This window comes from Populus euphratica, unplaced genomic scaffold, assembly GCF_000495115.2.
Source record: "Populus euphratica unplaced genomic scaffold, PopEup_1.0 scaffold87.1, whole genome shotgun sequence".
In the NCBI taxonomy this organism is placed as follows: domain Eukaryota; kingdom Viridiplantae; phylum Streptophyta; class Magnoliopsida; order Malpighiales; family Salicaceae; genus Populus; species Populus euphratica.
In genome coordinates, this window is record NW_011499900.1 from 45,412 (window position 1) to 72,423 (window position 27,012).

Below are 27,012 nucleotides of genomic sequence, written 5' to 3' on the forward strand. Positions count from 1 at the left end.
ATGATAAGAACATTTATTTCACATTTTCTCTGCAAGAATTTTCTATAGTCCAATCAAATACAAAAAATCTGTAACAGATCAAGGATATTTGTGTGATCCATTAGCCACCCCATGGACCATTCATGTGACATTTTATTTGAAGCTCGCACTCTTGACCTTACCTAATACTTGTCCACAGGAAGGCCTAGGCCTAACCATGACCCCACCGTGTTTGTTAAAAAAAAAAAAAAACATATCACTAATTTATTCTTTCAAATCAAACCAATTTTGGAGTCCACAGATCTCAAGTAACATCTCATTCAATCCTATTATTGAAAATGAATTCGTCTTTTTTAATCATTAATTATTGAATATATACACATAATAAAAACAAATTAAATAAATAAACAGGAAAGGAAGGTTCGTATTTCTTGCCTAACATGCTGCCCTTTTCATGAGCACGTGTAAAAGTATAGGTGCAATAAATTTTTAAAGGGTTTTTTATTTAAAAAGATATTTTTTTAAAATATTTTTAACATTAGTATATTAAAATAATTCAAAAATATAAAACAATTAATTTAAAATAATAATTTTTAATTTTTTTAAAATATTTTTTTTAAAAAATTTCTGTCCTTGTGCTTCTCTTCATTACTCACTGCTGTATCTAAAAAACAAATAAAAACCAAATCTTTATTTACTTCAACAACAATAGTACAATTTTTGTAAAAAAAAAATTAAAATGTAAAAGAGAGAGAGAGGAAAAACCCTTCTCAATCTTGTGCGACTCCCTTCTTTTGTTCCTATACAGCTACAAAATAAACATTGATTGACAATTTATTCACCCATTAAAGACCCTCTTGTCTCTTGTTTCAAACTTACAAAAAAAAAAAAAACCTTGTAGTAGTCAGTAGACTTTGATTCTTCACCTCTCCTTGGAGTGCAATATATAAGCTCTCTAGAGTCTACTCTTGTGTTTTTGGTCTTCTTTGACTACTGAAGTATTATATATTGTTGGGGGAGCTTTGGTTGGATAATGGGTTTTGCCAGCCACTTTCTTGTATTCCTTTCTTAAAAATCTTGCATCGTTTCTTCTATCAGATTCCCCACTCATGTTCCTTTCTAACACTATAAAGTATCAATCTTTCTTGGGTTCTTTTTAAAACTCTTTCTTTTTCTTCAGACACCCCCCCACATGCATATTTTTGGGTTTGTCTGATCTGGATTGGATCGCAAGGATATATAGAGAGAGAGAGAGAGAGAGAGAGGAAGGTGGGGTTTTGGTGAATTAATTTCTTTTGGAGAATCTTGGTTTCTTTGAGGAGAAGAGCAAAGAGAGGAAGAAGCTTAGAAGGAGGTGAGATTTCTTGCCTTCTTGGATTTTTTTGTGTGCTATGGGCCCACTACTATATTCTCTGGTTTTGCTTCTTGATAATTGCTGCAAGTTTGATTCTTTTTCGGTTGTTTTCTTGTGACCATCTAAGTGTGACTTGAACTGGGTCTATTCTGTTCTGGGACAGTTTGCAAGATAAAGCTCATGCTGTTCTTGGTGAATAATGATGAACTGGACCTAATTTCTTATGTCAGAAAGTCAGTTGTTTATACCTGCAAATAGTTGATTGTGGTGCTTTTTTTTTTCCTAGGTTCTAATTTGTGGCATTGCTTATCAGTCATCTTTATCGAGTTCTATAGTTGGATGATTGAATTGAGGTTTTGAGTTTGTTTATATTATCGACCTAAGTTGATCCTTATATCCTCCTGAGGGATGGCGGGCATTGACATTTCTAAATATGCCCATAGTCCTGTGCATAAGGCCATTGCAGCCAAAGATTATGCCACTCTCAGGAAGATAGTTGCTGGCCTTCCTCGTCTTTGCAATCCTGCTGAGATTCGGAATGAGGCGATTTCATTGGCTGAGGAAGAGAAGGCTGATGCTATTGCTACTGCAATTGATAGGCGTGATGTACCGAACCGTGACACCCCTCTTCACTTGGCTGTCAAACTGGGTGATGAGACTGCAACCGAGATGCTTATGGTTGCCGGTGCAGATTGGAGTTTGCAGAATGAGCAGGGATGGAGCGCACTCCAAGAAGCTATCTGCAATAGAGAAGAAGGGATTGCAATGATTATTGTCAGGCATTACCAGCCGTTGGCATGGGCAAAGTGGTGTAGGAGGTTGCCTCGTCTGGTGGGAACAATGCGAAGGATGAGGGACTTCTACATGGAAATAACATTCCATTTTGAGAGTTCTGTGATACCCTTCATCTCGAGGATTGCTCCTTCAGATACTTACAAAATCTGGAAGAGGGGTTCCAATTTGAGAGCAGATATGACTTTGGCTGGTTTTGATGGTTTTAGGATCCAGCGTTCAGATCAGAGTATTCTTTTCCTTGGTGATGGATCAGAGGACGGGAAAATCCCTTCTGGGTCACTTTGCATGATTACACACAAGGATAAAGAGGTGATGAATGCTTTGGATGGTGCTGGTTCTCTGGCAACTGATGAAGAGGTTCGGCAAGAAGTGGCTGCAATGTCTCAGACTAATATATTCAGGCCAGGGATTGATGTGACCCAAGCAGTTCTTTTGCCACAGCTGACTTGGAGGCGGCAGGAGAAAATGGAAATGGTGGGTTCATGGAAGGCAAAGGTCTATGACATGCACAATGTGGTTGTTAGCATCAAATCTAGAAAGGTCCCAGGGGCTATGTCAGATGATGAGTTCTTCTCATCCTGCAATGATAATGAAACAGAAAGTGAGGAGTTCAATGACATTTTGACAGAAGAAGAAAGAAGGCAACTTGAAGTTGCTCTTAAATTGGAGACGTCAGAGCTGAGCTCTGAGAATGGTGATGGGATTATCGCACATCGTCATAGTTGTTATGAGACCAGGGAGGTTCCTATTGAAGATGCAAATGGTTTTAGAAATGGAGAGACTAAGCAGGAAAAGAAAGGGTGGTTTGGTGGTTGGAGGAAACGAGATTCTAAAGTTGAAGGGCATAAGAAAATTGTTCCGCCAAGAAGTTCTCTTTGTGTGGATGAGAAGGTGAGTGATTTACTTGGGGACTCTCCATCCATAAGTCAGCCTAAACCAGGAAGACATTCTGTGGAGATTGTTTTGAGGGATGAGCACCGGAAAGGGAGAGATAGCAAGGCATCTACTTCTGTGAGTTCTGAGAGCAATAATCGTCGCAAGGAAGGAGGCCGGGAGAATGAGTACAAGAAAGGGTTAAGACCTACTCTTTGGCTTTCTCCAAACTTCCCATTGCAAACTGAAGAGCTTCTTCCACTGCTTGACATTCTTGCAAACAAGGTTAAGGCAATTCGTCGCTTAAGAGAGCTGCTCACAACTAAACTTCCTATGGGAACCTTTCCAGTTAAGGTATGGTGTTTCCTTTTATATCCAGTTGAATTTGACAATACAAAACTCCTTAAGTACAAGTGCGCTCACTAGCTCGCTGTTTAATTTTGTCATCACCTACCACTGCCCTGCCCTTACAATCATGTTCTCTTTGATTTCTGCCTTGCTAGATCTATACTATATAATCCCATGATCTATATGGTACGAATAGGGCTGTCCATGCCTTTCTTAAAATTGAGTGCACTTTATGAATCTATTCAATGATATAAATCATATTGGATAGAAACTTATCGTGTGTTCTCTTATAAATGATGCATGAGGCTTTTGTCTTGCTAAGGTCTGGACTTAGGTTTTTGAAGCAACTTTACCTAATTTGAGTCTAATGCATCTCCAGCCCCTGGGAGTTCTGTTGAGCGAAGGTCATAAAATCATGATGTGGTGCAGTTATGTGTTGTTAGATTTTCAATATTAGAGCAGAATTAATCTTATACAATGTTTGCCTTGTAACGGAGGACAACTTCTGATCACATTCTTAATTAAGGGTGTGTTTGGCATTGCATTTCCAAGACCTTGATTTCCATCTAAACCATAGTTAAAAAAATAGCAAATTGTTTCTTTCTCAAAATCGTGGTTTTCAGTATCTTTGGCATTCCAACACCATGGCTTCAAAAAAACAACCAACAAAATTTGATTTTTGACTTCAAGCATTCCTTTTCTTAACCCTTACCACAATCTCAATCACTCTCTAACTAGTCTTCAAATGTGTGACATTCATTAACAGAGGACCCGAAAAAGATTTAGATATTCTTGTATTGGAAATGTAATTACTATAAAACCATCTAAAATCCTTTGTGGGTCCTTCACCAGCCATCTAAGGAAAAGTTTCGACAACTGCACCCAGCAACCCCTTTTACCCTGCTATCCCTTGGCATCTTTTTAATACCCATATGTCTGTAGGGCCAGCATATAGCGTAAATATGTTGAAAAAAAGAAGTGGTCAATAAAACAAACTATAGTAATTTTTTTTAGGTTTTCCAGTTGGTGTACCAAAGTCAAGGAATAGCGTAGCTCATTCCACTTTAGTTACAGCCAGTTATGATGTCTTGGTTTAGTTGTAAGATTACCTGGGGTGACGGGTGGTGTAGCATATTAAATACAGAGTTAGTATAGTACTCTAATGTGTTACATTTGCCACGCTGAAACAACCGTGTAGGATTGATGTTTCTAAACCCCAAATAGTTGCCAGAAGAGATTCTCTTCATTAGCCTTTGATTCTGATAAGTTGGCTAGCTCCTTTGTGAGAGGCTAGTTGGCATGATGCACTTAATAAATAACATCCTCTATGTCGTGAATAACCACAATAACATGGAATTGCTTGGCCTTCGTATCTTCAATAAATATTGACTTGGCTTTTTGCTGAAGTTGGTGAAGCATTTGCTCTGGTGAAATGAGGTAAGTTGTTGTGTTGAAATGCACAATGCTTGTTATTATACCAATTTATACCGCCTGAAGAAGAATGAAAGAAGGTGATGATTTTACCTTGAATGATGAATCCCAAGAATCTTCTCTGCTTATTCACGGGATAAGTTTTCAACAAGTCAAAGGCAGCATTTCTTCAGACTGCGTTATCAGTATCATGATTATGTTGTTTGGTTTTTGCAAATATCCATGTCTTGCTTAGTCTCTCCTTATTCCTGGTCTAGCCACATGCTACTTGTTTTTGGATGCAAGGTAGAAGCATAGTTATTAGATCCATCCAGCCCTGTCTAGCTGGTCAAACTAGCAACCCAGATAACCAGATACTAGGCAAGTCTAAGTTTGTGATAGGATCATCTATGAGTGAACTTGACAGAAAAAGTAACTCAATTCTGCTGAATTTCATTTGAATTTGAAAAGTTCCCTGCTGAGCTCAATTTTTAGAAATGCTTCTGGACCAAAATATGACAGAAAAGGATTTTAACCTGGCCTTGTGGAAAGAGAGCATCAAACACTCGCTGTCAGGTGTCCAACCATTCTAGATAAAATATCTAAACACTGTGCATAAATATCTAATTATTATGCATAAATATTAATATGGATGCTATAAATCTAATTGATCTAGTTTGGCTTGTTGGCCAAGTTTTAACAAATATGAGTTGGTACCTAGGTAAAGTTTTGGACTACCTCAGTAACATTCTTTCCTTCCAAATTCACTGACATGCTTTCATTAGATACGGGAAAAATCACATCAAAATTGATAATGCTGATGATTCGTACGCTGTGGCTTTGTTTACGCACACACTTCGGTCTGATTGTTTTGTTAATATCTGAATATGTTTTCTAAAAACTTTTTGGTTACATCCAGGTTGCTATCCCAGTAGTTCCCACAATCAGGGTACTGGTTACATTTACGAAGTTTGAAGAACTACAGCCATTGGATGAATTTGCAACGCCCCCTTCAAGTCCTACAGCTGCATTAAGAGAAAGTCCGATGGTTATGCAGTCCTCAACTTCATCTTGGTTTCAGTGGATAAAAGCCCCTTATCAACGCCCTAGCTTGTCTGCTGGTGGCTCTAGCAGTAGGATAGAGAACATTCAGGACCCATTTGCTATTCCTCCAGATTATACCTGGGTTACAGCTGAAGCAAAGAAGAAGAAGATGCAGGAAAAGAACAAATCAAAGAAAGCAAGAAATCATGGTCATTAAAGGCTTGCGTGAGATTGTAACCAATATGTAAAAGAGGTTTTAGCTTGCAAAATGAGCTGCTGATCAGCAGATGCGAAATAGGGAATAGTGTGTTATAAGACCATGATATTGTGATACTGTGAGTGAAAAAAAAAAACAAAGGATCCCCATGTTGGGAGAAAATTTGATGTATCATTGTGGGGGTTGGGAAGGAAGAAATATTGTGATTCTTTCTTACAACAATTGCTTGGCTTTTGTTGCATGTAACACGTTAACTCCATTTAGATCAATTTGTTTCACCACCTTTGTATGTGATTGATTTATAACTCTTACTGACAACCAGCTAGTTTCATTTGTAGCTGCCATCTTTCATTTTATCTACAAGTACATAGAGGTTTCCGTATCATTTTAAGTCAATTCTCTGGTCTTCGATGTCGCCCCCAACTCCATCCCTGCCATTCACTGACCAAAACTCCCACCATGCTTGCACACAGTAAGCCTAGTTCAGTGGTGTCTTCTGAACTTTTAAATTTTCACCACGAACCAATTAAGAAATCATTACGTGTTGAGCTAGACATGCGAGTGGGGAATTTCATATCAGCAATGAATTGAGGTGTTTATATATAAGATAAATTTAAAATTCATTATTCTACACTTTTGGGTTAAAGTGCCTTTTTTAAACGTAAGCTCTCCTAGATTCCTGTTTAAAAGACTCTCATACGCGTCTTATTAACATTTGATGGCCCTAAATAGAGGTGCTATTATTAAATCTGGCTTGAAGGATCGACTTGACCTGCCCCTTGCTAGGGTTGAGTATAAAAAAAATCAATTCAAGATTAATCTGGTCAAAACTTTATTAAAACTGGGTTTAACTTTTGAACTTTTAATTCAAAATAATGTTATTTAGAATTATTATTTTTTATTGCATCAGATCAATCCACCCAACTCGGGGAGCACACCCTGGATTGAGCTTAATGACTGAGTACAGGGCCAACTTTTCCAGAATAAAAAGAAAACGAAAGGACTGATTGGTCTTGGTTTCGTTAGAAATCTATTTCAAAGGTCCCCAGTAGTCGTGCAACTTGGGCAAAGCGTTACGCAAAGGATTGGACAGAACCATTGCAAAAGAATCCTGGATGGTTTATTTCTTTTTACAGTTTTTGTTTACATGTTTTCTGCCTTCCATGTTATAGAAGACTTGAGTTAATTCTATATTAAGAAACAGTACAAGAATGTGAATACTGTGAAATGTTCTTGAAGAACTGCATCATCAGGAGATCCATCTGTAAGAAGAGAAAGCTATAAATGTTAGAAAAACTGTGGGAAACTTTGGAAAAAAGGACAGAAAAACTGTGGGAAACTTTGGAAAAAAGAAGGAAAACTGTAAGAATAAGAGGCAAATTATTTTATACGGCCTTTGTTGAGTTAGAGAAAGATAAATTTATTTTATATCTTCATCCGTGTTGTGAGACGCTAGCTAATAGCAAAAAATTCGAGGAATTTGTCCTGAGAAGGACATTTCTAGTTCCTTGTATGCATTGATTCTCATGAGTTTGCATTCGTTCTATTTTGACCATGCTGACAATACAATTGTCTTATAATTGGTCCTACGAACTATCCTGATTCTCAACCTTTACTTTTCCAACAACCCAATCATTCTTTGTCCCCAGTCTTTTAAAAAGAATTCAGACACATATCCCACTTATCTTCTGTACGTACAGTACAGATGCCTTGAGATTTTATTTCTCCCCTGGAATTCTTATATTCTTATAGAAATGAAGTTGTTATATAGATCATTAGGTACTCCCAGCGTTTTGTTTGAAGAAAGACCCTCATGGACTCACCATTTATACCTGCAACCTGCTCTGTCAACATATATAGAAAATCTCAGCAGGCACCCGTTTCTCTAATCCTCGAAGTGGTCTAGGATTTAGACCTCTCCTCTGAAACAAAAATGTCAATCGAAGCTTGCACATTGTATGTCCCAAATGAAAAATTATTTGCATATGATGGCTAAAGGAGTTAAATTCATGCTCTGACCATACATTGACAGGTACTGATATTCTACGCCATAACTTGAGCTAACATCATCAGGCTAGTCCAAGAGGTTGACTGAATTGCAATTTCGTGTTAGTCCGGGCCTTCTATGTAGATCCTTTCCCCACTAATCTAGTATTTAGGGTACTTAATGAAGTTTATAGGTTTAGAACTTTAGATATATCCACATGTTGACTATGTTCTGTTTCTCCTGTGATTTTTTTTAAAAATAATTTAATGGATCTGGACTTGGGGGCTGCTTCCCATCATGTGCCTTGTTCACCATTTATTATTGCTAACAGGAGATGCTGGATGTGCACTTATTTTCAAGCCAAACCCCGCCAGCCCCTTTCTACCTACGTTGTCCAAACACCTAAGAGTAGAAGTCATAAAAGGCTAGAAACCTTTCCCCTAGACTCAACACACACACACGCACATATATGTAAACAAGTTCAACAACTTCACGCGATCATTAACAACTCTAGCTGGTGTCATGGACTAGATTCTCAGTAGATAATGTCACACTGTGCCTTCTGCCATTAAAACTTCCAAGTCTTCGAGGGTCATTGTGCATCTCTTGGGAAGATGCATTGTTGGCTTATGGTTGCATGTGATTATATTTTGAGCCATCTTCCACATTTCAACCAAATTGCACTCAACAATGAAATGCACCTAATTGGTTCTTGAGCCAATGATCAGAAGTATAATTAATGATTTTTTAATTTTTTTTTACAAGGGAAGGAGGAACAAGATATATATGATCCTGAAGATATTCCTTAAATCAGTAAAGAGCAATTAAAAAGTGGCACCTATGGATTTCTTGTTCACTGAATTGTACAAACACAAGAGTTCCTTACTCCTTCAAGTTCTCCATCATCAGAGGTGCTGAGACATTATGAAATAGAAGGAAAATTTAGTGAAAGTGCAAGGGGAAAACAAATAATACAGCTGCTTTAACCTTAAAATACATGGCATATATGGATAAATTGGAAATGGAAGAAAAAAACACCATGCACTTCATTTTCTAGAAATTGTTCATACAAGCATGCCCCTACATATCATAATGGTGCCTAAGCCTAAACACTCTCAAGTTAGGGACAAAACACCCTTATAACTGTTGAAGATTCTATCGGCAATAATTTGCTTATCAAAAAAGCATGCTGTGGCCAGGGCATTCATCATCTAACACAATCAAAATCCAATCATGCAAATTAAGTATGGTAAGCAGGAGATGGATAATTTTAATTACCTTGATTCAAATTCAAGAACATGAGCAATATCTGTTCCATGAGCAATATCAGGCCAACTGACTTTTCTCTTTTGATGATCTTTCCTTGCTTGATTTTCCCCAACTATAGCACTAGTAGTTTTCTTGAGAGTACTCTTGAGAGGAGAAGTTTCCAAGAGAGATCCATTATTAGACCCACTCGCATTCCTGCTTCTTCTATTTCTCCCACCATTGCTCATTTGATGATCTTGCACTGATTCATTATTACTGGCTTCTTCCATGACCCCATATTCTCTCTCTTCCGCAAAGGATCCCTTCTTAGTATTGTTGCTCCTGTTGCTTTCTTCACCTTTGTCGTTAATGTTTCTTGAGGGTACATAGCAAGAGCACACTAAAGAAGTGCACCGGTTCTGCCCTGAGGCCGCCAGGAGTACAGTCAGTAAGGCCAAACTTGATATCTCTCTCTATATATTGATATACCATGCATATCCAACCAAACTTGTAGCTGTGCCTGTTACCAGTAATGGGCTGGTATCAGAACAAAAAGGAAACAGAAGGAGAGGAAATCAGCCTGTATATAGAAGTGCTAATAGGGTGTGGTTATCACAAAACGATTATGGTTTATTGCTTTGCATCTAAGAAAGTGGGGATATGGCAATATATCTTGATTTTTCAAGGTGGGGCTATGTGTGTTGGGTTATGCAGGGTAATTGGGAAAAGATGATTGGATATAGAAGCACAGGTACAATCATGGTGATTGCCTCACCCTCCACTTAGACTTGTTTATATACCCTTCGCCTTTTCTTCCTAGCACTCATCATAGTGTTGTGGTGAATTGGTGTCTTAGGGTAAACCAAGAAAGATGTGGCACATGTTTTTTCCTTCTTTAACTTTTGACTGTGTGTGTGTGTTTGTGGGGATACATTTTTCATTGCTGGTTTACAGTTGGAAATGGACATGTAATCTCTTTATTGCATCTCGTGCTGTTTGCTTTTCTTGGCACAAGGCCACGGGGCATGCGACAAGTGAGTGGAGAGGGAAAGCGTGGAGAGGACGATCATAAAGAGAGCTGCAAGATCTTCTTTTTGTTTGCAACATTGTAGCTTTCTTGAGGCTTGAGAGGGCTAGTCTGTGCACTGTAAAGATTGATTAAACATCATTTCAGACGCTCCCCCCTCCCTTCTTTACCCTGTTACATGGCTGGATTGCATGAACAGGGATGAGCGAACTAATTCCTTGTCATAGCAAGTGCTATTATCGTTTGGAAGGGGGCACGGAATCTTGGATTAGCTAATACTAACAGCTATGATGTGCGCTTGATAGTTATGGTACAATATTGGTTTTGTCGTCTCGGAGTAGGAGGGCACATTTCTTTGTTTGTATCAGGCGATAAATCCAACGCGTTCACATCCACCAGGAGGAAGAAGCTGTGATTTGTAATGCAGTAGCAGCATCACCATTTAAACCTTTGTTGCCATTGTTTTGGCCGGCGGCCGATTCGACCTCGTGCCGTGACGGTGACCTTGACCGTGACCGAGTCCTTATACTAGATCATGCATAGTTAGCCGAGTCGGATTTAATAACTCAAAGCAAAATCTCATATCCATCCAGAAGTGTTCGTTTGGCAGCATTTCAACAAGGGGTTTCAAAAATTCTGAATTGTTTTTATTTAAATTAATTTTATGATGTTTTTAGATGGTTTTGATTTGTTGATATTAAAAATAATTTTTTAAAATAAAAAATAATATTTTTAAATTAAAAAAATGTAAAAAACACTAAAACATATCCGAAATCAAGGTGGCTTAGGGTTATAAAGTCTTGACAACAAATTCTAGTGACTCAAGATGGACTATAGCATTTGCAGGCCTTTAAAGCTGGACCTTTAGTTTAGTCTGGTGAAAACTGGCAATTTTTAAACTCTGTCGTTATATAATTTACGTCATGAAGGAAAAAACTGACCAATTTATTTATTTCTCTCTTTATTGGTTTAAATCACAATCTAAAGAGACCTCTCACCATAAAGAGAGAGAAATTCTCACGCCACACACACACATAAATAAATAAATAAATAAATAAAAGATTTTTATCAATAGAAAATGTTAGCAATGCCATACATTTTCTATCTTGTTGATTGGAATTCCATTGAGATCAAATCATTATAAAAATTGAGAAAAGTATTTGTTCTCATAATTTTTTTTATCTTGATATAAATGATTTTTTTTTAAATAAATCAATAACAATAAACTTAGTTTGGATGAGCCTATGCTGTCCCACACAGCAACAAAATATCCCAATGCATTAGTTGAAAAATATATAAAAATAAACAAACAAATAAAATAAATTATTAATGATTAGAATTGACTTGAGGTCAAATTTTTTAACATAGATGTGATTTCTTTGACTAACTAAATTAAGTTGGCGTGTTTAGTTATTAAATTTGATCCACTGATACTTTGCCGCAAGGTTAAGGAAGTTAATCCCAATCAATATCTTTGTTTTAAAACAAAAACAAAATCATGATATTTAGGTATTTAAAAAAAAAATTAATTTATTTTTTTATTAAATTAACTAAAATATGAACTAACTCATCATATCATCAACTAGATCAACTTTAAATTACTTTTATGTACACCAACATTAGTCAGGAAATCAATTAATTTAATTTTAAATTTACCTATTAAATATTAAATATGTATTTAATATTGTAATGCAAAATGTTTTTCATTTAAAAATATATCATTTTTTAATTTATTTTTTATTCGAGCATATCAAAAATAAAAAAATATTTTTTAAAAAGAAAACATATTTTAAAAAATACTTAATGCATCTCAAATAGGTAGTAAACTATGTGGAATTTAATTAAAAAGAAAAAACAAAAACAAAAAGAGAGGCGGCTTTGATGTATTAGCTCGAAAAACACATTCCTTGAATGTATAAAACAACTGCCATTGTTTCTACAATTATTTACAGCAGCTGCCCATGCTTAGTGTTCGGGTAACTTAGCCCATATGGAGTCCTTTAATCTCATCTTTCGATAAGTTAAACGAAGCCCAAAATGGCCCTTATAGCAAAGACCAGCTCCGTCCAGCCCATATCACTCTTTGTTTTCTTGCCTCCCCTCATTCTCTCCCTCCCTCTTGCTCTCCCTCTCTAAATTCACAATCACTGAAATTCTGCAGTCGCAAGAATGAACAGGTGCCCATGTCAAGTTACTTTTATGAAACTCTTATTCATTTGATTTAATTAATTTTTTAAAATGTTTATTATTATTATTATTATTAAGTAAATTCTCTTTTCCCATTTTTTAAAACATTCAACAAATGACAGGGTGATCGCAAGGAAAGTTGTTCCTGCTAATAATCAAATATTCAAACTTTCGAGGAAGAAATTTTTCAGTGATGAAGCTTCAAAAGCATCTACTGCTGGTGCTTCTTCCCAATCTAATCAGGTAATGGTTTCCTTTATTATTAATTGTATCATGTGTGTTTTTCATGTGTTATGCATTGAAGGGTCTTTTTTTACTAGAATTCTTGCTCTTCCAGTCTTATTTTTCCAAAAATTAGTTTTATATCTCTATAAAGGTTAATGGGTTCTTGTAAAGTTTTAATCTTTGTGGTACAATATTGGATTTGATTGTTTTGGTTTTGGTGTGGTAGGAGAGTGATGGCAACCTGAGTTTTACTGGCAATGTTCAGCCATATGACATTGCTATTGTTGGGGGAGGCATGGTTGGCATGGCCCTAGCTTGTTCCTTGGGTAGGTTTTTTTTCCCTCTCATTTGCACTTGTCTAATATTATGTTGTCACTGCTCCATTTATTCTTCTATGCTTGGCAATTGGGGGTTGGATTTAAACAAACAAGATCAAATGGAAAATATAGGTGCTTGCCTGTCAATGACTTTTGATACTGTATGTTCTTGTAGTATAAATGACTCAATTCTCATTGATGCATTATGTTTTGTATGCATCAAGTTATTAACTTTGTTGCTTGCAGCAACCACGCCATTGACGAAGCATCTGAGTGTTGCCATCATTGATAGCAGTCCTGCTTTGGCCAATAAACCATGCATAAAGAGAGAAGACCCACCTGATCCAAGGGTCAGTACAGTCACACCTGCAACTATATCTTTTTTCAAAGGTATCGTGATAAATGCACGCAATTCCTTTGTACGGTATATGTGTATCTCCTGTGTTTTTTGTTAATAACTCACACTGTTACAGAAACCTCAAGATTGATTTCTCTTTGCTTATATAGTGTAAGTGCTTTAGAATAAACTTTTGTTATGAAATTAAAAACACACCTGATTTTACCAAGACAGTAATTTGTTTCCTAGAAGACTTGGCATCTTAATTGGTTTCTTGAAAATACCACAATGAGAGACTGCTGATGTTTAACATACTTTCTGGCAACAGACTAGATATAATCTTTGGATTGTCATTGATGGTTTTGCAGATACTGGTGCCTGGCAATATGTTCAACAACATCGACATGCATATTTTGATAAGATGCAGGTGATGACTGTTTTATTTTCTTTTCTTTTATGCACTTCTATGTTTCACATGGTTGACATAGTCTGTTTCCAATCTGGAATTACCTAGAATTACTACCATTGCTGATGCATTTTAAGTTTTTTCGACTTGTGAATTTGATGCATTCCTGGCACATATGAAGTTTCTGTTTGGCATCTGGAACTAAATAGAAACTTCGTTACAAGGCTTGAGAATTTTTAATAACAGAATTTGGTTCACATTAGAATGATTTATGATTACTGTTGTGCTGCTATTTCTTCTTATCATATTTTTATTCTTTTTTGCAGCTACATAGAAAGTGCTATCTTTTAAATTGCTTGATTTTGCCCTCTGCAATGAAATATATACTGTACTGTCACATAACATATGATGCCATCAGTTGCCTGCCACTTCTTGGTTTTCTGTAGGTTTGGGATTACACTGGCTTAGGATATACAAAATACGATGCAAGAGATGTAGACAAAGAAGTTTTAGGGTAAGCCACATGTAGAAGTGAAAATATCATATTGTGATCCTGCTGTTAGACATCACAGAAGATGCTGATTTTGGACTCATCATGATGCAGGTGTGTGGTGGAGAATAAGGTGCTCCATAGTTCTCTGTTATCACGAATTGAGGTATTCTTTACACCAAACTTTATCTTCATACATAACAGGAAATCTAAATTTGTTGATGCTATATGCGATACCTAATGGGAACTTTAAATTTGTTGATGTTACATGTTATCTTATGCATAGATTCTATTACCATTATGGAGATTCTAATGGGAATCTATATGGGCCTATTGTATATTTTATTTTCTGAGGAATATCACCTATTTTTTGGTAGTTCTTTTGAATATCTGAATGCAATTATACTCTTTCCATCAATAATTAAAATATAAACATGTATTGTGTTCCTATAGGTGCAGGTCTTACTCAAACACTGGATATGCCCAGTCTCATCTCTCTTTTGTGGAAATTCTCATGCTTTCTCTATTACTTAATTTTCTATATGTGTTGCATTTGTGATGTGGAATAGCCTTTGAGGTCCTTGTCCCCTGACTGAACGCATCCATTCCTTAAGAGAGATATTTCTTTCTTCATATAAGTTCCCTTGGCATTTCCAGGGTGAATTATCTGATAACTGTGTGAGATAACAATCTAAGTAACACATCTTTTTCTTGTGCATGTCTTCTTGATTCTGTGATGCTGCATTTAATCTCCCGTTGGACATTAAGGAATACTAGTTTTCTCTTTTCATGTATCAATAACAAAAGCAATAGTTTTTCCACGAGGAAAAAAATGCTTTCTATTGTGATTTCTGATACTAAAACCTTAAATGTACAGGACACAGATTTCCAAAAGAAAATATACCATTCTAGATTAACTTCAATGTCTCAAAATCCAAGCTCGTCATCCATAGTGGTGGACAGTACAGCCTCAACGGAAGCATCATATGCCAGGGGACGTGTAGCAAAGCTGGAACTTAGTGATGGCAACAGCCTATATGCAAAGTTGGTGGTAATTTAACTTGCACTGATGAAGCTATGTTATGCCTTTAAAATATATTAGAATGAAAGATTTGCGATTTCATTTTAGACAAGAGCCACTATAAAATGTTTATAGCAAATAACATATCAATCAGTGTCGAGTTATGTTGCGTTCATCATAGGTTGGATCTGATGGTGGGAAGTCACAAGTCCGGGAGCTTGCCGGATTTAAAACAACTGGGTGGAAATACTCGCAGAATGCAGTGATATGCACTGTAGAACATTCAGCGGAAAATTACTGTGCATGGCAACGGTTTCTACCGGCAGGTCCAATTGCACTTCTTCCAATTGGAGACAAATTCAGCAATATTGTTTGGACCATGAACCCAGAGGAGTCATCTGATTTTAAATCAATGAAAGAGGATGATTTTGTGAAAGCTGTAAATCATGCTCTGGATTATGGATATGGTTCTCATCCCAAGTCAAGTCTACCAGGTAGTGCAGGCATGTTTTCATGGCTCAGAGGAAATGTGACAATATTTGCTAATGAGTCTTTTGAAATTCCACCAAAAGTGGTAAAGTTGGCATCTGAGAGGATGACATTTCCATTGTCTTTAATGCATGCAAATGAATATGCATCAAAGCGTGTTGTTCTGATTGGTGATGCTGCACACACAGTTCATCCTTTAGCTGGCCAGGGAGTTAATTTGGGTTTTGGAGATGCATTTGCTCTTTCGAGAATCATTGCTGAAGGAATTGCTGTGGGCATGGACATCGGGGAGGTATGTCATCTTCTGAGTTTCTTAATTATACTTGGAGTAGATTATTTATCACCATACACTTGCTTATATTCTTCAATAATCTACAGTGTTGAAATATCCATTGCCTTAAATATCATGTCAAACAACTGATGTAATAAAAATTGGATCACTTTTCCTTGTGGCATGTTTTTTATTTTCAGGGTATCTAGACATAATTACATTCCATATTTTGCATTTTCACCCATGCCTTGGCAGTTAGTTCTTAGTGACTTTTTAACAGATTACATTGGATTAGTTTTATCATCTGAGTTTCTAGCTAGTGATGATGCATATCCTGTCGAGCCCATGTTGTTGCATTTGTTGATCATTCTACATGATGAGAAAAATTGTCGCTAGTAACTTAGCCCATGTCGCAGGTATCGCTGTTGAAAAAATATGAAGCAGAGAGAAAACTGGCAAACATGACTATGATGGCTATTCTAGATGGCTTTCAGAAGGCATACTCCGTTGATTTTGGCCCTCTAAATATACTGCGTGCTGCTGCATTTCATGGGGCACACTTTATTTCGCCACTCAAGAGGAGTATCATTTCGTATGCCTCGGGAGAGCAAAGACTACCACTTTTTTCTTGAGCCAGCCATACAACATCACGAATCAGACTCAACTTCAAATTTCCAGATTTTGTATGACGCAATAAATTGTAATTTTCTCCAGACTACATGCACTGCTAACTCGCTAATATCCAAAAAGAACTAGAATAAGTGTTCTACCCTTTTTCTTCAAGTGGATATTTGCTTGTATGTCCACTTGAACCCGGATGGTAAATACTAAAGCCTGCCTTGTAAGTGATGGGACTCTGTTAGTATTGCCGGAAGCTTGTGTTTCTTGTATAATGCTTGGGCTGCTGATTGTTACTAAAACTAGTTCAAGAAGATTGATTATCAGTTGAGAACATAAGCTGGTATGCCCTGGGTGCTGCTGCTGCACAATCGTGGCCAATCTTGTTGATACCCTGAATCCTAATCAACAAGTATATCATCATAATTTGTACAGTGCTACTCAATATCCACAAAGAACTGCATGGATTATTGCTCTGCATCCTTGTTCAAGTAGATGTGCTTGTACGTACGTACATACATGCATACATCCATCCATCCATCCATCCATCCCCTTGAGCCAAGATGGTGCATGCCAAAAGCTGCAACAGATGATTTTCCAAGAGAATACATGCTCTGTTAACGTTGGCCAGAATTTGCGCGGGAGATTTTGTCCAAGAGTTGATCCTGATGATGTGAATATTTTGGTTGACTATTTTTTTTTTTTGGTCTTTATGTCAAACTTAATCAATAAAATCTGATACCTCTCATTGTTCATTACTGGTCTGATCCATTTTGAACTAACGTTTCACTGATTTTCTCAAAATATTCAATGAGGATTATTATGGAATCACTGCTAACTTGGCTGGGAATGGAGGAATCAATTCAGATTTAACATCAAGCTGTACTTGCCATGGGAATTACTGGCGAACCTGACACTGTATAATGGTGAAAATTCAAAATCCATTCTTATTCAGATTCCTGCACGGAGCATTTGGCAACCTTACAGGCCACTAAGATTTCAACTTTACTTTCAAAGCCAGCATCATGAAGATATGTATCACAACCAACTGTGAGCGAGTAATCTGGCAAATAAATGTCTTAAGTCAGAGCAGGGCGTGAAAATGGGAGCTCGAGGACTCAAATGATATAGAAATATACCAAAGAGTGAGGGTTTCAATCAACCAAAGCACCTCAGCAAAATTTAATTGCAGAAGCCAGAATTCAGCCGCCACAGTGAAAATTGAAGTAGAATGCCTTCGTGGTTTAGGATCATGTATTTTCCTCAGATGTACATTGCACATGCTGTGCAAACAAATTCAAATGCAGTAGAAAGGGGATCATGTATTTTCCTCAGATTGTACATTGCGCTCATTTCGGCAGGACTATCCAAATCTAAACATGAAATCACTAACAAGCTGACTGATCAACATCAGAACAGGAACATCAAAATCTAATACTAGAATTTCTTCCACTTCTGTCCTTTCCTTCTACAATTAAGCCAATTAACACTAGCCTGCCAGCTTGAAATGCTAACAATATTCATTTTATCCTCATAGAATTGCTAGCTGCTCCGAAACTTTATTCATGGAGTTCATGATCTCTACAACTAAGAACAATGCAAGAAAAAGGTGACTCGGATCGAACCAATTAGACTCAGAAAGTTCATCACCGAAAGACAGCAGCGAGCTTTTCAAGAGTCAGTGGCTTTATAATGCAGCTGTCAGCGCCTGAGTCCATGAAAGCTAGTCGCTTAAACTCACCAGTAACACCGACAATGTGGCTTTCAACACCCATCCTGCGTAACAGATTTATTGCCTAACAGATGTGGAGCAAAAATGTCAGTATCATAATATAAAGATTACCTACAGCTGCTGCCTTTTCACTCTATCAAGTCAGTGGTCATTTGCAGAATTTGTACAAATTTGTAACCCTAATTATATTCTGACCTATCAACAAAAGAACAAAAAAAAAAAAAGAGAGAGATTCTCTCTTTATTACAATTTGAGTCTGACAGTAATGGTCTATACATAATGATCAAATATTCAAAGACTTTATCTTAATTAAGTTCAATGGAAAAAGACAGACCTCAATTCCATCCATGAAGGGCATCAGGTCATCCATAATAATCATATCAAAGGAAGCCCCGGCAAGATGAAGATAAACAGCTTCTTTTCCATTTTTGGCCACTGAAACATCCATTTGAAGCTTCTTTTGATACCCAAGCAACACCAAGAGCCTCTGGCGGGTTTCTCGAAGATCACGACTGTCATGGACAACAAGTACCGAGAAATTGTTGCTGTCATCATGAAAAAGAACGATAGCAATTGATCTTAATATACATTTGAAGAAAATAATTCACTAAGCAATATCTCAAGACAATAATTCTCGGAGAAAGGTTTCACACATACCCCCTTGTGTCTACACTTTCAACACTCTGTGTCTTCTGATCATTCAGCCATTGGTTCGCATAAGTAACCAACGATCCCACTTCAAGATCGTTCCTTGTATCACAAATTTCAAGAGTAAGTTTCAAAGTCGTGGCTTCTTCTCGATCTCTATCGATTTCTTCCCTCAGGAAGGATATATTCTCTAATACATGCAGCTCTTGATCCACCTTTGCCATGTAGCGATCCAGTTTTCTAACTAGAAACTGAATTTGCTGAAGATCAGTATTGTTTCTTGTAAGATAGGACGGAGCCACCATTCCATCCCTCTTTATGAACCATTTATCCTCACCATCTTCTGCTTTGATCTTGAGTACATCAATCAGCAATTGAATTACTTTTTCAAGAAGTGCTTCAATTTTTGCCTTGGATGACTTGGCATCGGTCAACTTTCCTTCCAAATTTGTGATGTAATTATCCAGTATAGAAAACAAAGCCTGAATTTCTTGTTCAGTTTGAGCGCTATCTTCCTCATCTGAAACTTGACTTGTCATCGTAGGCTCCGTTGGTGGTGTTATTGGTTCGACAACCATTGATGAATCAATGGTTTGTTCGATTTGAGTGCTATCTTCCTCGTCTGAAATGCGACTTGTCATCATAGGCTCCGTTGATGAATCAATGGTTTCTTGATTTTAAGAGAGAGAGACTGAGAGGATGGCAAGAAAAGTGAATGAGTTATTGAAGAGAGAGAGGGGCGGCGCGCGCCAAAGTTAGTTCTTTTAAACAACTTTTTTTTCCTGTTAGCTAGGACTAGGAGAGAAGTGGTTAAGGTCACATACTGGTGAGATACTGATTTTGAAGGAGGGCGAGAGAAGTTTAAATATTGCAATCTTGAATAAGTTTCTTTCTTATATATATTAAAACAAGGAGAAAAACAAGAAAAAATTTTCAGCAATCGCACTGACATACCTCAATTCCATTCATGATGGGCATTAAATAGTCCATAACAATCATATCAAAACAAGCCCCGGCATGATGAAGAAAACAGTTTCTTTTCCATTTTTTGGCCACTTAAAAACGATTGGAAGCTTAGTTTCTGACTCGATCCACGTGAAGAGTTCGCGAAGGGTTTCTGGATCATCACAGCTATCATCGACAACAGGCACAGATTATTTGTTGCTTTAAACATAAAAAAATCTTCATAGCAATTGATAAGATGGATTCAGAGTAAAAGATTAACATTGCTCGTCATTAATAAAGATATATCTCAACATAATTCACAGTAAACATGCTGTTAAGGTTAATATGCTGTAACTAGTTAAGTTAGGGTGACAGCTATTTAATCTTAAGTTAGATTAAAAGGTGATGAAGATGAACAAATGTAAGGCTGCGATGTGGTGGCTTATATGTGTGTGTGTGTGCGCCCGTGGATGCTCTGGAGATGAACGAGAGAAAGAAAAGAAAACGAGTGATAAGTTTCTGCAATGTTTTCATCTCCCCTGCTATTCTGCAGAAAATAGCAGACTGGTTTTGACCACACGCAAGCTAATAAATTAGCCAAAACATACCCCTTTGACTCCGAGTCTCCACTTTTAACAATCTCCGTCTTCTGATTCAGCCATTGATTCACGCAAGCAATCCTTCGTCTTACTTCAAGATCGTTCCTTCTATCACTAGATTGAAGAAAAAATTTTAAAGACTCGGCTTTCACTCGATCTGCATCCAGTGCTTTGATTTCTTCCCTCAGGTAGGATGGATTCTCTAATACCTTCACCTTCCGAAGAACCTCTGCAATGTACTGGTCCAGTTCTCTGAAAAAAAAATAGCTCAAATGGAAGCTTCCAGGGCGGCGACAGATTCGTCTCAGCCGCCCGACCTTGAACGATGCATATAATCGACAGACATTTGGTTTGGCATGGACAATCCTTTCTCTCTCTTTTTTCCCATTACTTTCTCTTTTCTTCTCGGATTCTGCATCTTTCGAATTTTCAGATAATCTTATTTTTAAATTTAATTTTTATCCTTTTAATTTTTAAATTTAATTTTTAGTTATTTTATAAAATTTTAATTTTTTTAATTTTATTTTTTAATCTCATATTACCATCTTTTTTTTTTCATTTTAATTCTTATTTTTTCATTTTTAATTTTATTTTTCAATCTAAATTTATGAATTTTTTTTAATTCAATCCTCAATTTTTTTATTTTTTTGTTAAAGTTATTTTTTGTTTTTTTATTTTGCCTCTCAATCTAAAATTTATAATTACTCTTTTGATTTATTTTTTATTTTTATTTTTATTTTTCTAATTATTATTTTTTTATTTTGAATTTTTATATAATAACTTTTTAAAAAAATTTAATGCCAGAAGCCAGTATGCAGCATTCCAAGTCACGATTAAAAGTAGAAGGCCTTAGCAGTTTAGGATCATCACTGTCATTTTTATTTTTTTTAATTTATGTGGGGTGTTCGGGTCAGCTTGCGCGCATCACGACTAATTTTCACGATCTACTGAATATCCTGCAAACCCAGTAGGCATGTAAGATATCGCGGGGATGACAGGCGTGCACGCTAGGGCTTGAATCCAGGTGCAGTGAAAAGAGACGAACCCCTTTCACCGCTAAGCCAAGCACTAGTTTGCTATGTCATTTTTAGATGCTTAAAAGGAATTCAAATGCTGCAGAAACCAAATCCAAACGCTGTAAAAATGGAATCAGCATCGCAGTAAGGTAGCCATTTCTTTCTGCAAATAGCTAAGCATGCCATGATAATCAAACAGCTGAATGATCAACATCAGCACAAAAACAATGAATACTAATACCAAAAATGTCTACAACTTTTATCCTTCTCTTTTACAACTAAGCCAACACAACACCTCCCAGCTCTGCTTGAAGTACAACTATTCATTTATCTCAAAGAATAACTAGCTAGTCGGGAGTTCTATCCATGGAGTTCATCTCTACAACTAGGAACCTTCCAAGAAAAGTAAAAGCAGACGGATTAAACTGGGAAACACTTAAATTGCAAAGTATGGGTCGCTGAGATCAGGGAAGAGATCAGCGACCTTTGCAGGAGTCAGAGGCTTTTCAATGTATTGGTCTATGCCCGCATCAATAAATGCTTGTTTCACGGTGTCATCACCGACACCAACAATGTAGCTGACAACACCCATGCCGAATAGCTGCTTCGTTGCCTGACAAAAGAGGAGCAAGTGTCGATATCATAATATTAGTTCAGAGGAACTCAAATTCCATCAAGCAAGCAGATACTTTCAACATTTTCGTGGGTACAATTTGTGCTTCAAAAATAAAACTAAAATGGCCTCAGAATCATGAAGAGGCTACTTTCGAGTTTATTCAGCCCCTATCTATTTCATCATGATCAAGATCTGATGTACATCGCTGCCTTCTCACTCTATCAAGTAGATGTTTCTTATGCAGGTCTTCGTGCAAATTTGTAATCTTGAATAAGTTTCTTTCTGATATAATAAAACGAGAAAAGAAAAGAAAGAAAAAACGCTCTGCAATCGCGTTGACATACCTCAATTCCATTCATGACGGGCATTAAATCGTTCATAACAATCATATCAAAGGAAGCCCCAGCAAGATGAAGATAAATAGCTTCTTTTCCATTTTTTGCCACTTGAACATCCATTGTAGGCGTCGTTTCTGACTTAATAGACATGAAGAGTTCGCGAAGGGTTTCTCGATTTTCACAGTTGTCATCGACAACAAGCACAAAGTATTTGATGCTGTAAACATAAAAAAGGAAAAACCATAGCAATTGATAAAGAAATATCTCAAGAAAATTCACAGTAAGAGTTTTCACAGATACCCCTCTGACCTTGAGTCTACACTTTTATCGCTCTCCGTCTTATGATTCAGCCATTGATTCACGTAAGCAATCCTTCGTCTTACTTCAAGATCCTTCTTTCTATCACTAGATTGAAGAAAAAGTTTTAGAGACTCGGCTTTTACTCGATCTACATTCAGTGCTCTGATTTCTTCCGTCAGGTAGGATGGATCCTCTAATACATTCACCTTCCGATCAATTTCTGCAATGTACCGATCCACTTCTGTTGCTAGAATCTGAATTTGCCTGTGATCTTTCTGAACCATTGACGCACGGTTTCCTGTAAGATTGGAAGGAGCCCCCATTGCATCAGTCTTTGTGAGTCCTCTATCCTCGGTATCTTCTTTCTTGAATTCATCAATCTTTTGCATCAGCAATTGCCTTGCCTTATCAAGATGGTTTCTTCTTGCAGTGCTAGAGTGATGAGATTTCCTTGCTTCATTCACTAAAGCTTCAACTTCTGCCTTGAAGGACTCGGCAGAAGTGATCTTTTTTTCTAAATTTGTGACCCTGCCGTTCAGTTGCACGAGTAAAGTCTTGATTTCAAGATCAATTTGAGTGTTATCTTGACTTGTCATTGAGGGTTTTGCCGGCATCGATGAATTAATAGTTTCTTGGTTTTGAGACGGAGAATCAGAAAGAAAAGTGAGAGGCTTGTTTCTGTAGCTAGGAGAGAACGTCAGAACAATAGCTATTATATTCTAATAAGAAACCTTTCTTTTTCTCTATTTATCTGACACCTAAACTTCAATTCTGTATATATAGAGAGAGGGGGAGAAGTGGTTAAGTTCACATGAAGGTGAATGGCTAAATAAGAAGCTGAACAAAAACACGAAAACCAGTGCATTCTAACAATTTCTACCACTTCTGGACTCCTTTCCCTTTCCTAAGCCAATTGCAAGCAACACTTCTTCAGCTTAAAGCGCAACGATTAGTTTGTGCAATTATTTGTTTATCTTCTTAGCATAACTAGCAACTCAAAGACGCTATTCATAGAGTTCACCTCTAGATCGAAGGACCATGGAAAAAGATTAGCACAGACCAATGAGGCCCAGAAACTCTCTAGCTCATGATGGTGTATCGATCCTTCTTTGCTAGTTTGGGATCAGGAGGACAGAAGTGATCTCTGTAGGACTCAGCGGCTTTTCAATGCAATTGTTGTTCAGACTCAGAAGTGACGCCTACAATCTGAATCTTAACACCCATCTTGCATAATTGCTCAGTTGTCTAAAATATACATGCAGGAGCAATTGTCAGTATCGTAATGCATATCAGAACATTGATTGAGAGTTGAAGTTTTCATACAGGAAGTTAAGTTATATTAACATGCTTATGCTTCAAGACTAAACCAAAATGGCCTCGTAACCATGAAGGATCAACTCCATTCAGCTCCTATAAATTTCATCATGCTCAAGATCAGATGCAGGCTGACGGTGATTATGACTTATCTAGAAAAGAGAATAAGTAAGAAACTTAAAAATCAGTTATAACTGATTGAGTTTACTTATGGATGATGTTGAGGTTGGGAAACGGTGACAGGTGACCAATGATAAATGGCGGGTGTTGTCAAACACAGAGCCTATAACCAGGATTTTGGCGGGAAATTTAGTTTCGTTGGGCCAGCCAAGTGAGCCGTGTTCTCGAAAAAGGTTAATAATATCATGCAATAACTTTCAAAAAAAAAAATTGAAATATCCCACAAAAAGGAAGTTCATATGGCCCGGTTAGAATCTGACTGAATCTATTAAATTTTTGTTTTTCTGCAACAAAGTGAGACTTGTAATTGATTGTTGAAATAATTAGTTTTATTTTATGCAAATGTAAGTATTGTTAAATTTATCATCGTATTGCTTTATTGACATCCGTCAATGGCTAGTTACCTCCACGTTCAAGTGAATCACAGCTGATGCCTATCTGTTTGAGGTTGTCAACTTCAACAAATGGTTAAATGGAATTGAAATGATACAGAAATCACATTCTCCTGTGGTCAGTATTGCAAATCAGTTGAATAAGTCTAAAACAAATATCAGAACATAATTAAAAGAAAAAGGGAATACAACATATGCCTAGAATTGATAGCTAGTCTGCTATGCGGTAAGATATCGCATTCTCATTGCTGCAGTTCCTGTATCTGTGTGATCAAATCTAAGAATTTAAGTCCTCACCGGTACCTGGACCGATTAAAACTGACACGCAGAATTTTCAGCATTTCACGAGCTAGCCAATTTAGCTCGAACCTTGTCAATCCCTTGTTCGGTCTTTATCGCCGCCTCTAAGAAAATTTGGTTCTACAATTCATTTTATGTTCATATCATAGCTTGTAAGAAATTTTTCGATTGTTCATTATATCTCTTAAAAAAGAGAAACAACGAGGACCTATCAGCCTCCAAACTGAAAACCGTAATGTTCAAAGGCAGGAGTCAATTCAGTAGAACCTGCAATTAGGCTGGGATTATCCAGAGACGAGGTAGGTCATTTCCTCTAAAGCCAGCTAATTCCGTTAGATTAAGCAAATAAATCTCCAATCAAGTCTCATCCCTCTTCTGGCTCTTTCATTCAGTTCCACATTTCATTTGTCTTCCTATTTAAATGCTTATGTCTTCCTATTTAAATGCTTATAAGGAATATGAATTGCTGCAGAAACAAAACTGAAATTCTGTATACATTGGAGTCATCTCCGCACTAACTAAATCTGAGTTTCTATCAGATCAGTGAAAACAAATACTGACCAGATAAATGATCAACATCAGAACCAGATCAATGAAAACCAATACAGTTAAGCAATACAACACTTCCCAATTCATCTTGCTAGCCGGAAACTTTATTCATAGAGCTCATCTCTGCATCTAACTTGGAAAAAAAGCTAACACAAACCAATGCGACCTAGAAACTCTCCGTTTGTTGGGTTAACAAAAGATAGCAGCGATCTTTTCAAGATTCAATGGCTTTTTGATCCACTTGTTTATGCTTGAGCCCCTGAAAGCTGGTTTCTCAAATTGATAACTGACACCGATGATCCGGCTCTTAACACCCATCTGACGCAACTTCTTTACTGCCTATCATATGAGGAGTACTAAATGTCAACATGATAATATGAACATTTTTAGGAGGTTTTGGGAAATTATCATGCAAGAAGGTATTTAAAATTTTAAGCAAACCAAAAGGGCCTTGGGATTACGAAGAATCTACTTTCAGGTTCATTGATGAGTTACAATGTTCTATTTAATCATGATCAAGATCAGACAAGTACCGACAGTTGTTTCCTTTTCACTCTATCAAGTTGGTGGTTCTTGTGTGAGACTTAATACAAATTTGCAACCTTCAATTATATTCTGAATTATCAAGAAAAGAAAATAATAAGAATCTCTGTTTTTCCAATTTTAGCATGCAATTAATGGGCTTTCCAGAAAACAAACCCATCTTATGAAATTTCAATAGTCCTCCTCAGCAAGTTGAAGGTCAGAAAACATATACCTCATGTCCCGTCATGACGGGCATTTGACTGTCCATAAGAATAATATCAAAAGAAGCTCCACCAAGATGAAGATAAACAGCTTCTCTTCCATTCTTGGCCTCTTGAACATCTATTATAAACTGCTTCTGTGCCCCATATGACATCATCGCTCTCCGACTGCTGTCTCGAACAGCACGATCATCATCAACAATAAGCACAGATAAATCATAGCTGTAAACATAGAAAAGACAGAAAAAGAATAGTCATTAGTTAAGAGCTATGTGTTCTGAAGACAAAAAAAATTGACACCTACTAATCTGGGTCACCACTGATCAGTGCCTTCTGATTCAGCCATTGATTCACAACATCAATCTTCTTGCTCCTTGTATCACCAGATTCTTGATGAAGACTCAACCTCAGTTCCCTGGCTTCACCTCGATCTTTTTTCAGTGATTGGATCTTTTCCCCAATTGCATTATCCAAAACTTGCCTCTTTCCATCAAAGTTTGCAATGCACTTATCCAGTTTGTTAACAAGATTCTGAATCTCTCCATCAATTTGAGTGTTATCTTGTTCAGCCATTGATGAATTAATGGTTTCAGAGAGAGGGGATTAGAAAGAACAGCGAATGAGATGTTGTGGTGCCTGTTCGCCAAAATGCGGTCTTTTATATAGCGGTTATCTGTTGGGGGGGGGGGGAATT

General features: G+C 37.0%; 6 protein-coding genes and 1 long non-coding RNA gene across 13 annotated transcripts; 3 read left to right on the top strand and 4 right to left on the bottom strand.

Moving 5' to 3' along the window:
• Positions 1-626: 626 nt before the first annotated feature.
• On the top strand, positions 627-6,329 carry LOC105132586 (ankyrin repeat domain-containing protein 13C-A-like). The gene is made up of 3 exons (XM_011036157.1): positions 627-1,333; positions 1,620-3,355; positions 5,679-6,329. Exons 2-3 carry the CDS (start codon positions 1,742-1,744, stop codon positions 6,018-6,020), a joined length of 1,956 nt encoding a protein of 651 aa, XP_011034459.1. The 5' UTR covers positions 627-1,333; positions 1,620-1,741; the 3' UTR covers positions 6,021-6,329.
• A 572-nt stretch (positions 6,330-6,901) lies between these two features.
• Positions 6,902-10,461, bottom strand: LOC105132587 (uncharacterized). Of its 3 annotated transcripts, none has more exons than XR_843601.1 (3): positions 9,286-10,414; positions 8,846-8,921; positions 6,902-7,282 (listed from the first exon to the last, which is right to left on the bottom strand). XR_843601.1 is itself a non-coding variant. In XM_011036158.1 (2 exons), the coding sequence occupies exons 1-2, from the start codon at positions 9,543-9,545 to the stop codon at positions 8,861-8,863; spliced, it is 321 nt and encodes a 106-aa protein (XP_011034460.1). In that variant the 5' UTR covers positions 9,546-10,398; the 3' UTR covers positions 8,268-8,860. The 3 variants fall into 3 exon arrangements, 1 of the variants encoding a protein (XP_011034460.1); XR_843602.1 differs by lacking the exon at positions 6,902-7,282 and adding an exon at positions 7,342-7,864 and having other exon boundaries at positions 9,286-10,461; XM_011036158.1 differs by lacking the exon at positions 6,902-7,282 and having other exon boundaries at positions 8,268-8,921; positions 9,286-10,398.
• A 1,891-nt stretch (positions 10,462-12,352) lies between these two features.
• LOC105132588 (FAD/NAD(P)-binding oxidoreductase family protein) lies at positions 12,353-17,075 on the top strand. The gene is made up of 10 exons (XM_011036159.1): positions 12,353-12,459; positions 12,592-12,712; positions 12,921-13,020; positions 13,258-13,401; positions 13,717-13,775; positions 14,201-14,268; positions 14,359-14,410; positions 15,122-15,295; positions 15,447-16,046; positions 16,442-17,075. Exons 1-10 carry the CDS (start codon positions 12,452-12,454, stop codon positions 16,655-16,657), a joined length of 1,542 nt encoding a protein of 513 aa, XP_011034461.1. The 5' UTR covers positions 12,353-12,451; the 3' UTR covers positions 16,658-17,075.
• Positions 17,076-17,913: 838 nt separating this feature from the next.
• On the bottom strand, positions 17,914-20,983 carry LOC105132592 (uncharacterized). Of its 4 annotated transcripts, none has more exons than XM_011036163.1 (5): positions 20,577-20,983; positions 19,978-20,154; positions 19,033-19,714; positions 18,710-18,920; positions 17,914-18,439 (listed from the first exon to the last, which is right to left on the bottom strand). In XM_011036163.1, the coding sequence occupies exons 3-5, from the start codon at positions 19,665-19,667 to the stop codon at positions 18,290-18,292; spliced, it is 996 nt and encodes a 331-aa protein (XP_011034465.1). In that variant the 5' UTR covers positions 19,668-19,714; positions 19,978-20,154; positions 20,577-20,983; the 3' UTR covers positions 17,914-18,289. The 4 variants fall into 4 exon arrangements, with proteins under 4 accessions (XP_011034465.1, XP_011034464.1, XP_011034466.1 ...); XM_011036162.1 differs by having other exon boundaries at positions 19,978-20,187; XM_011036164.1 differs by having other exon boundaries at positions 18,710-18,887; positions 19,978-20,983.
• On the top strand, positions 19,811-22,499 carry LOC105132591 (uncharacterized). Its single transcript, XR_843603.1, has 2 exons — positions 19,811-19,890; positions 22,401-22,499. It is a non-coding gene; the product is annotated as an uncharacterized LOC105132591 (long non-coding RNA).
• On the bottom strand, positions 21,542-23,863 carry LOC105132589 (uncharacterized). Its single transcript, XM_011036160.1, has 3 exons — positions 22,847-23,863; positions 22,544-22,754; positions 21,542-22,196 (listed from the first exon to the last, which is right to left on the bottom strand). The coding sequence occupies exons 1-3, from the start codon at positions 23,449-23,451 to the stop codon at positions 22,020-22,022; spliced, it is 993 nt and encodes a 330-aa protein (XP_011034462.1). The 5' UTR covers positions 23,452-23,863; the 3' UTR covers positions 21,542-22,019.
• A 1,604-nt stretch (positions 23,864-25,467) lies between these two features.
• On the bottom strand, positions 25,468-27,000 carry LOC105132593 (two-component response regulator ARR22-like). Of its 2 annotated transcripts, none has more exons than XM_011036167.1 (3): positions 26,623-27,000; positions 26,330-26,540; positions 25,468-25,907 (listed from the first exon to the last, which is right to left on the bottom strand). In XM_011036167.1, exons 1-3 carry the CDS (start codon positions 26,889-26,891, stop codon positions 25,905-25,907), a joined length of 483 nt encoding a protein of 160 aa, XP_011034469.1. In that variant the 5' UTR covers positions 26,892-27,000; the 3' UTR covers positions 25,468-25,904. The 2 variants fall into 2 exon arrangements, with proteins under 2 accessions (XP_011034469.1, XP_011034468.1); XM_011036166.1 differs by having other exon boundaries at positions 25,468-25,911.
• Between the last annotated feature and the right edge of the window lie 12 nt (positions 27,001-27,012).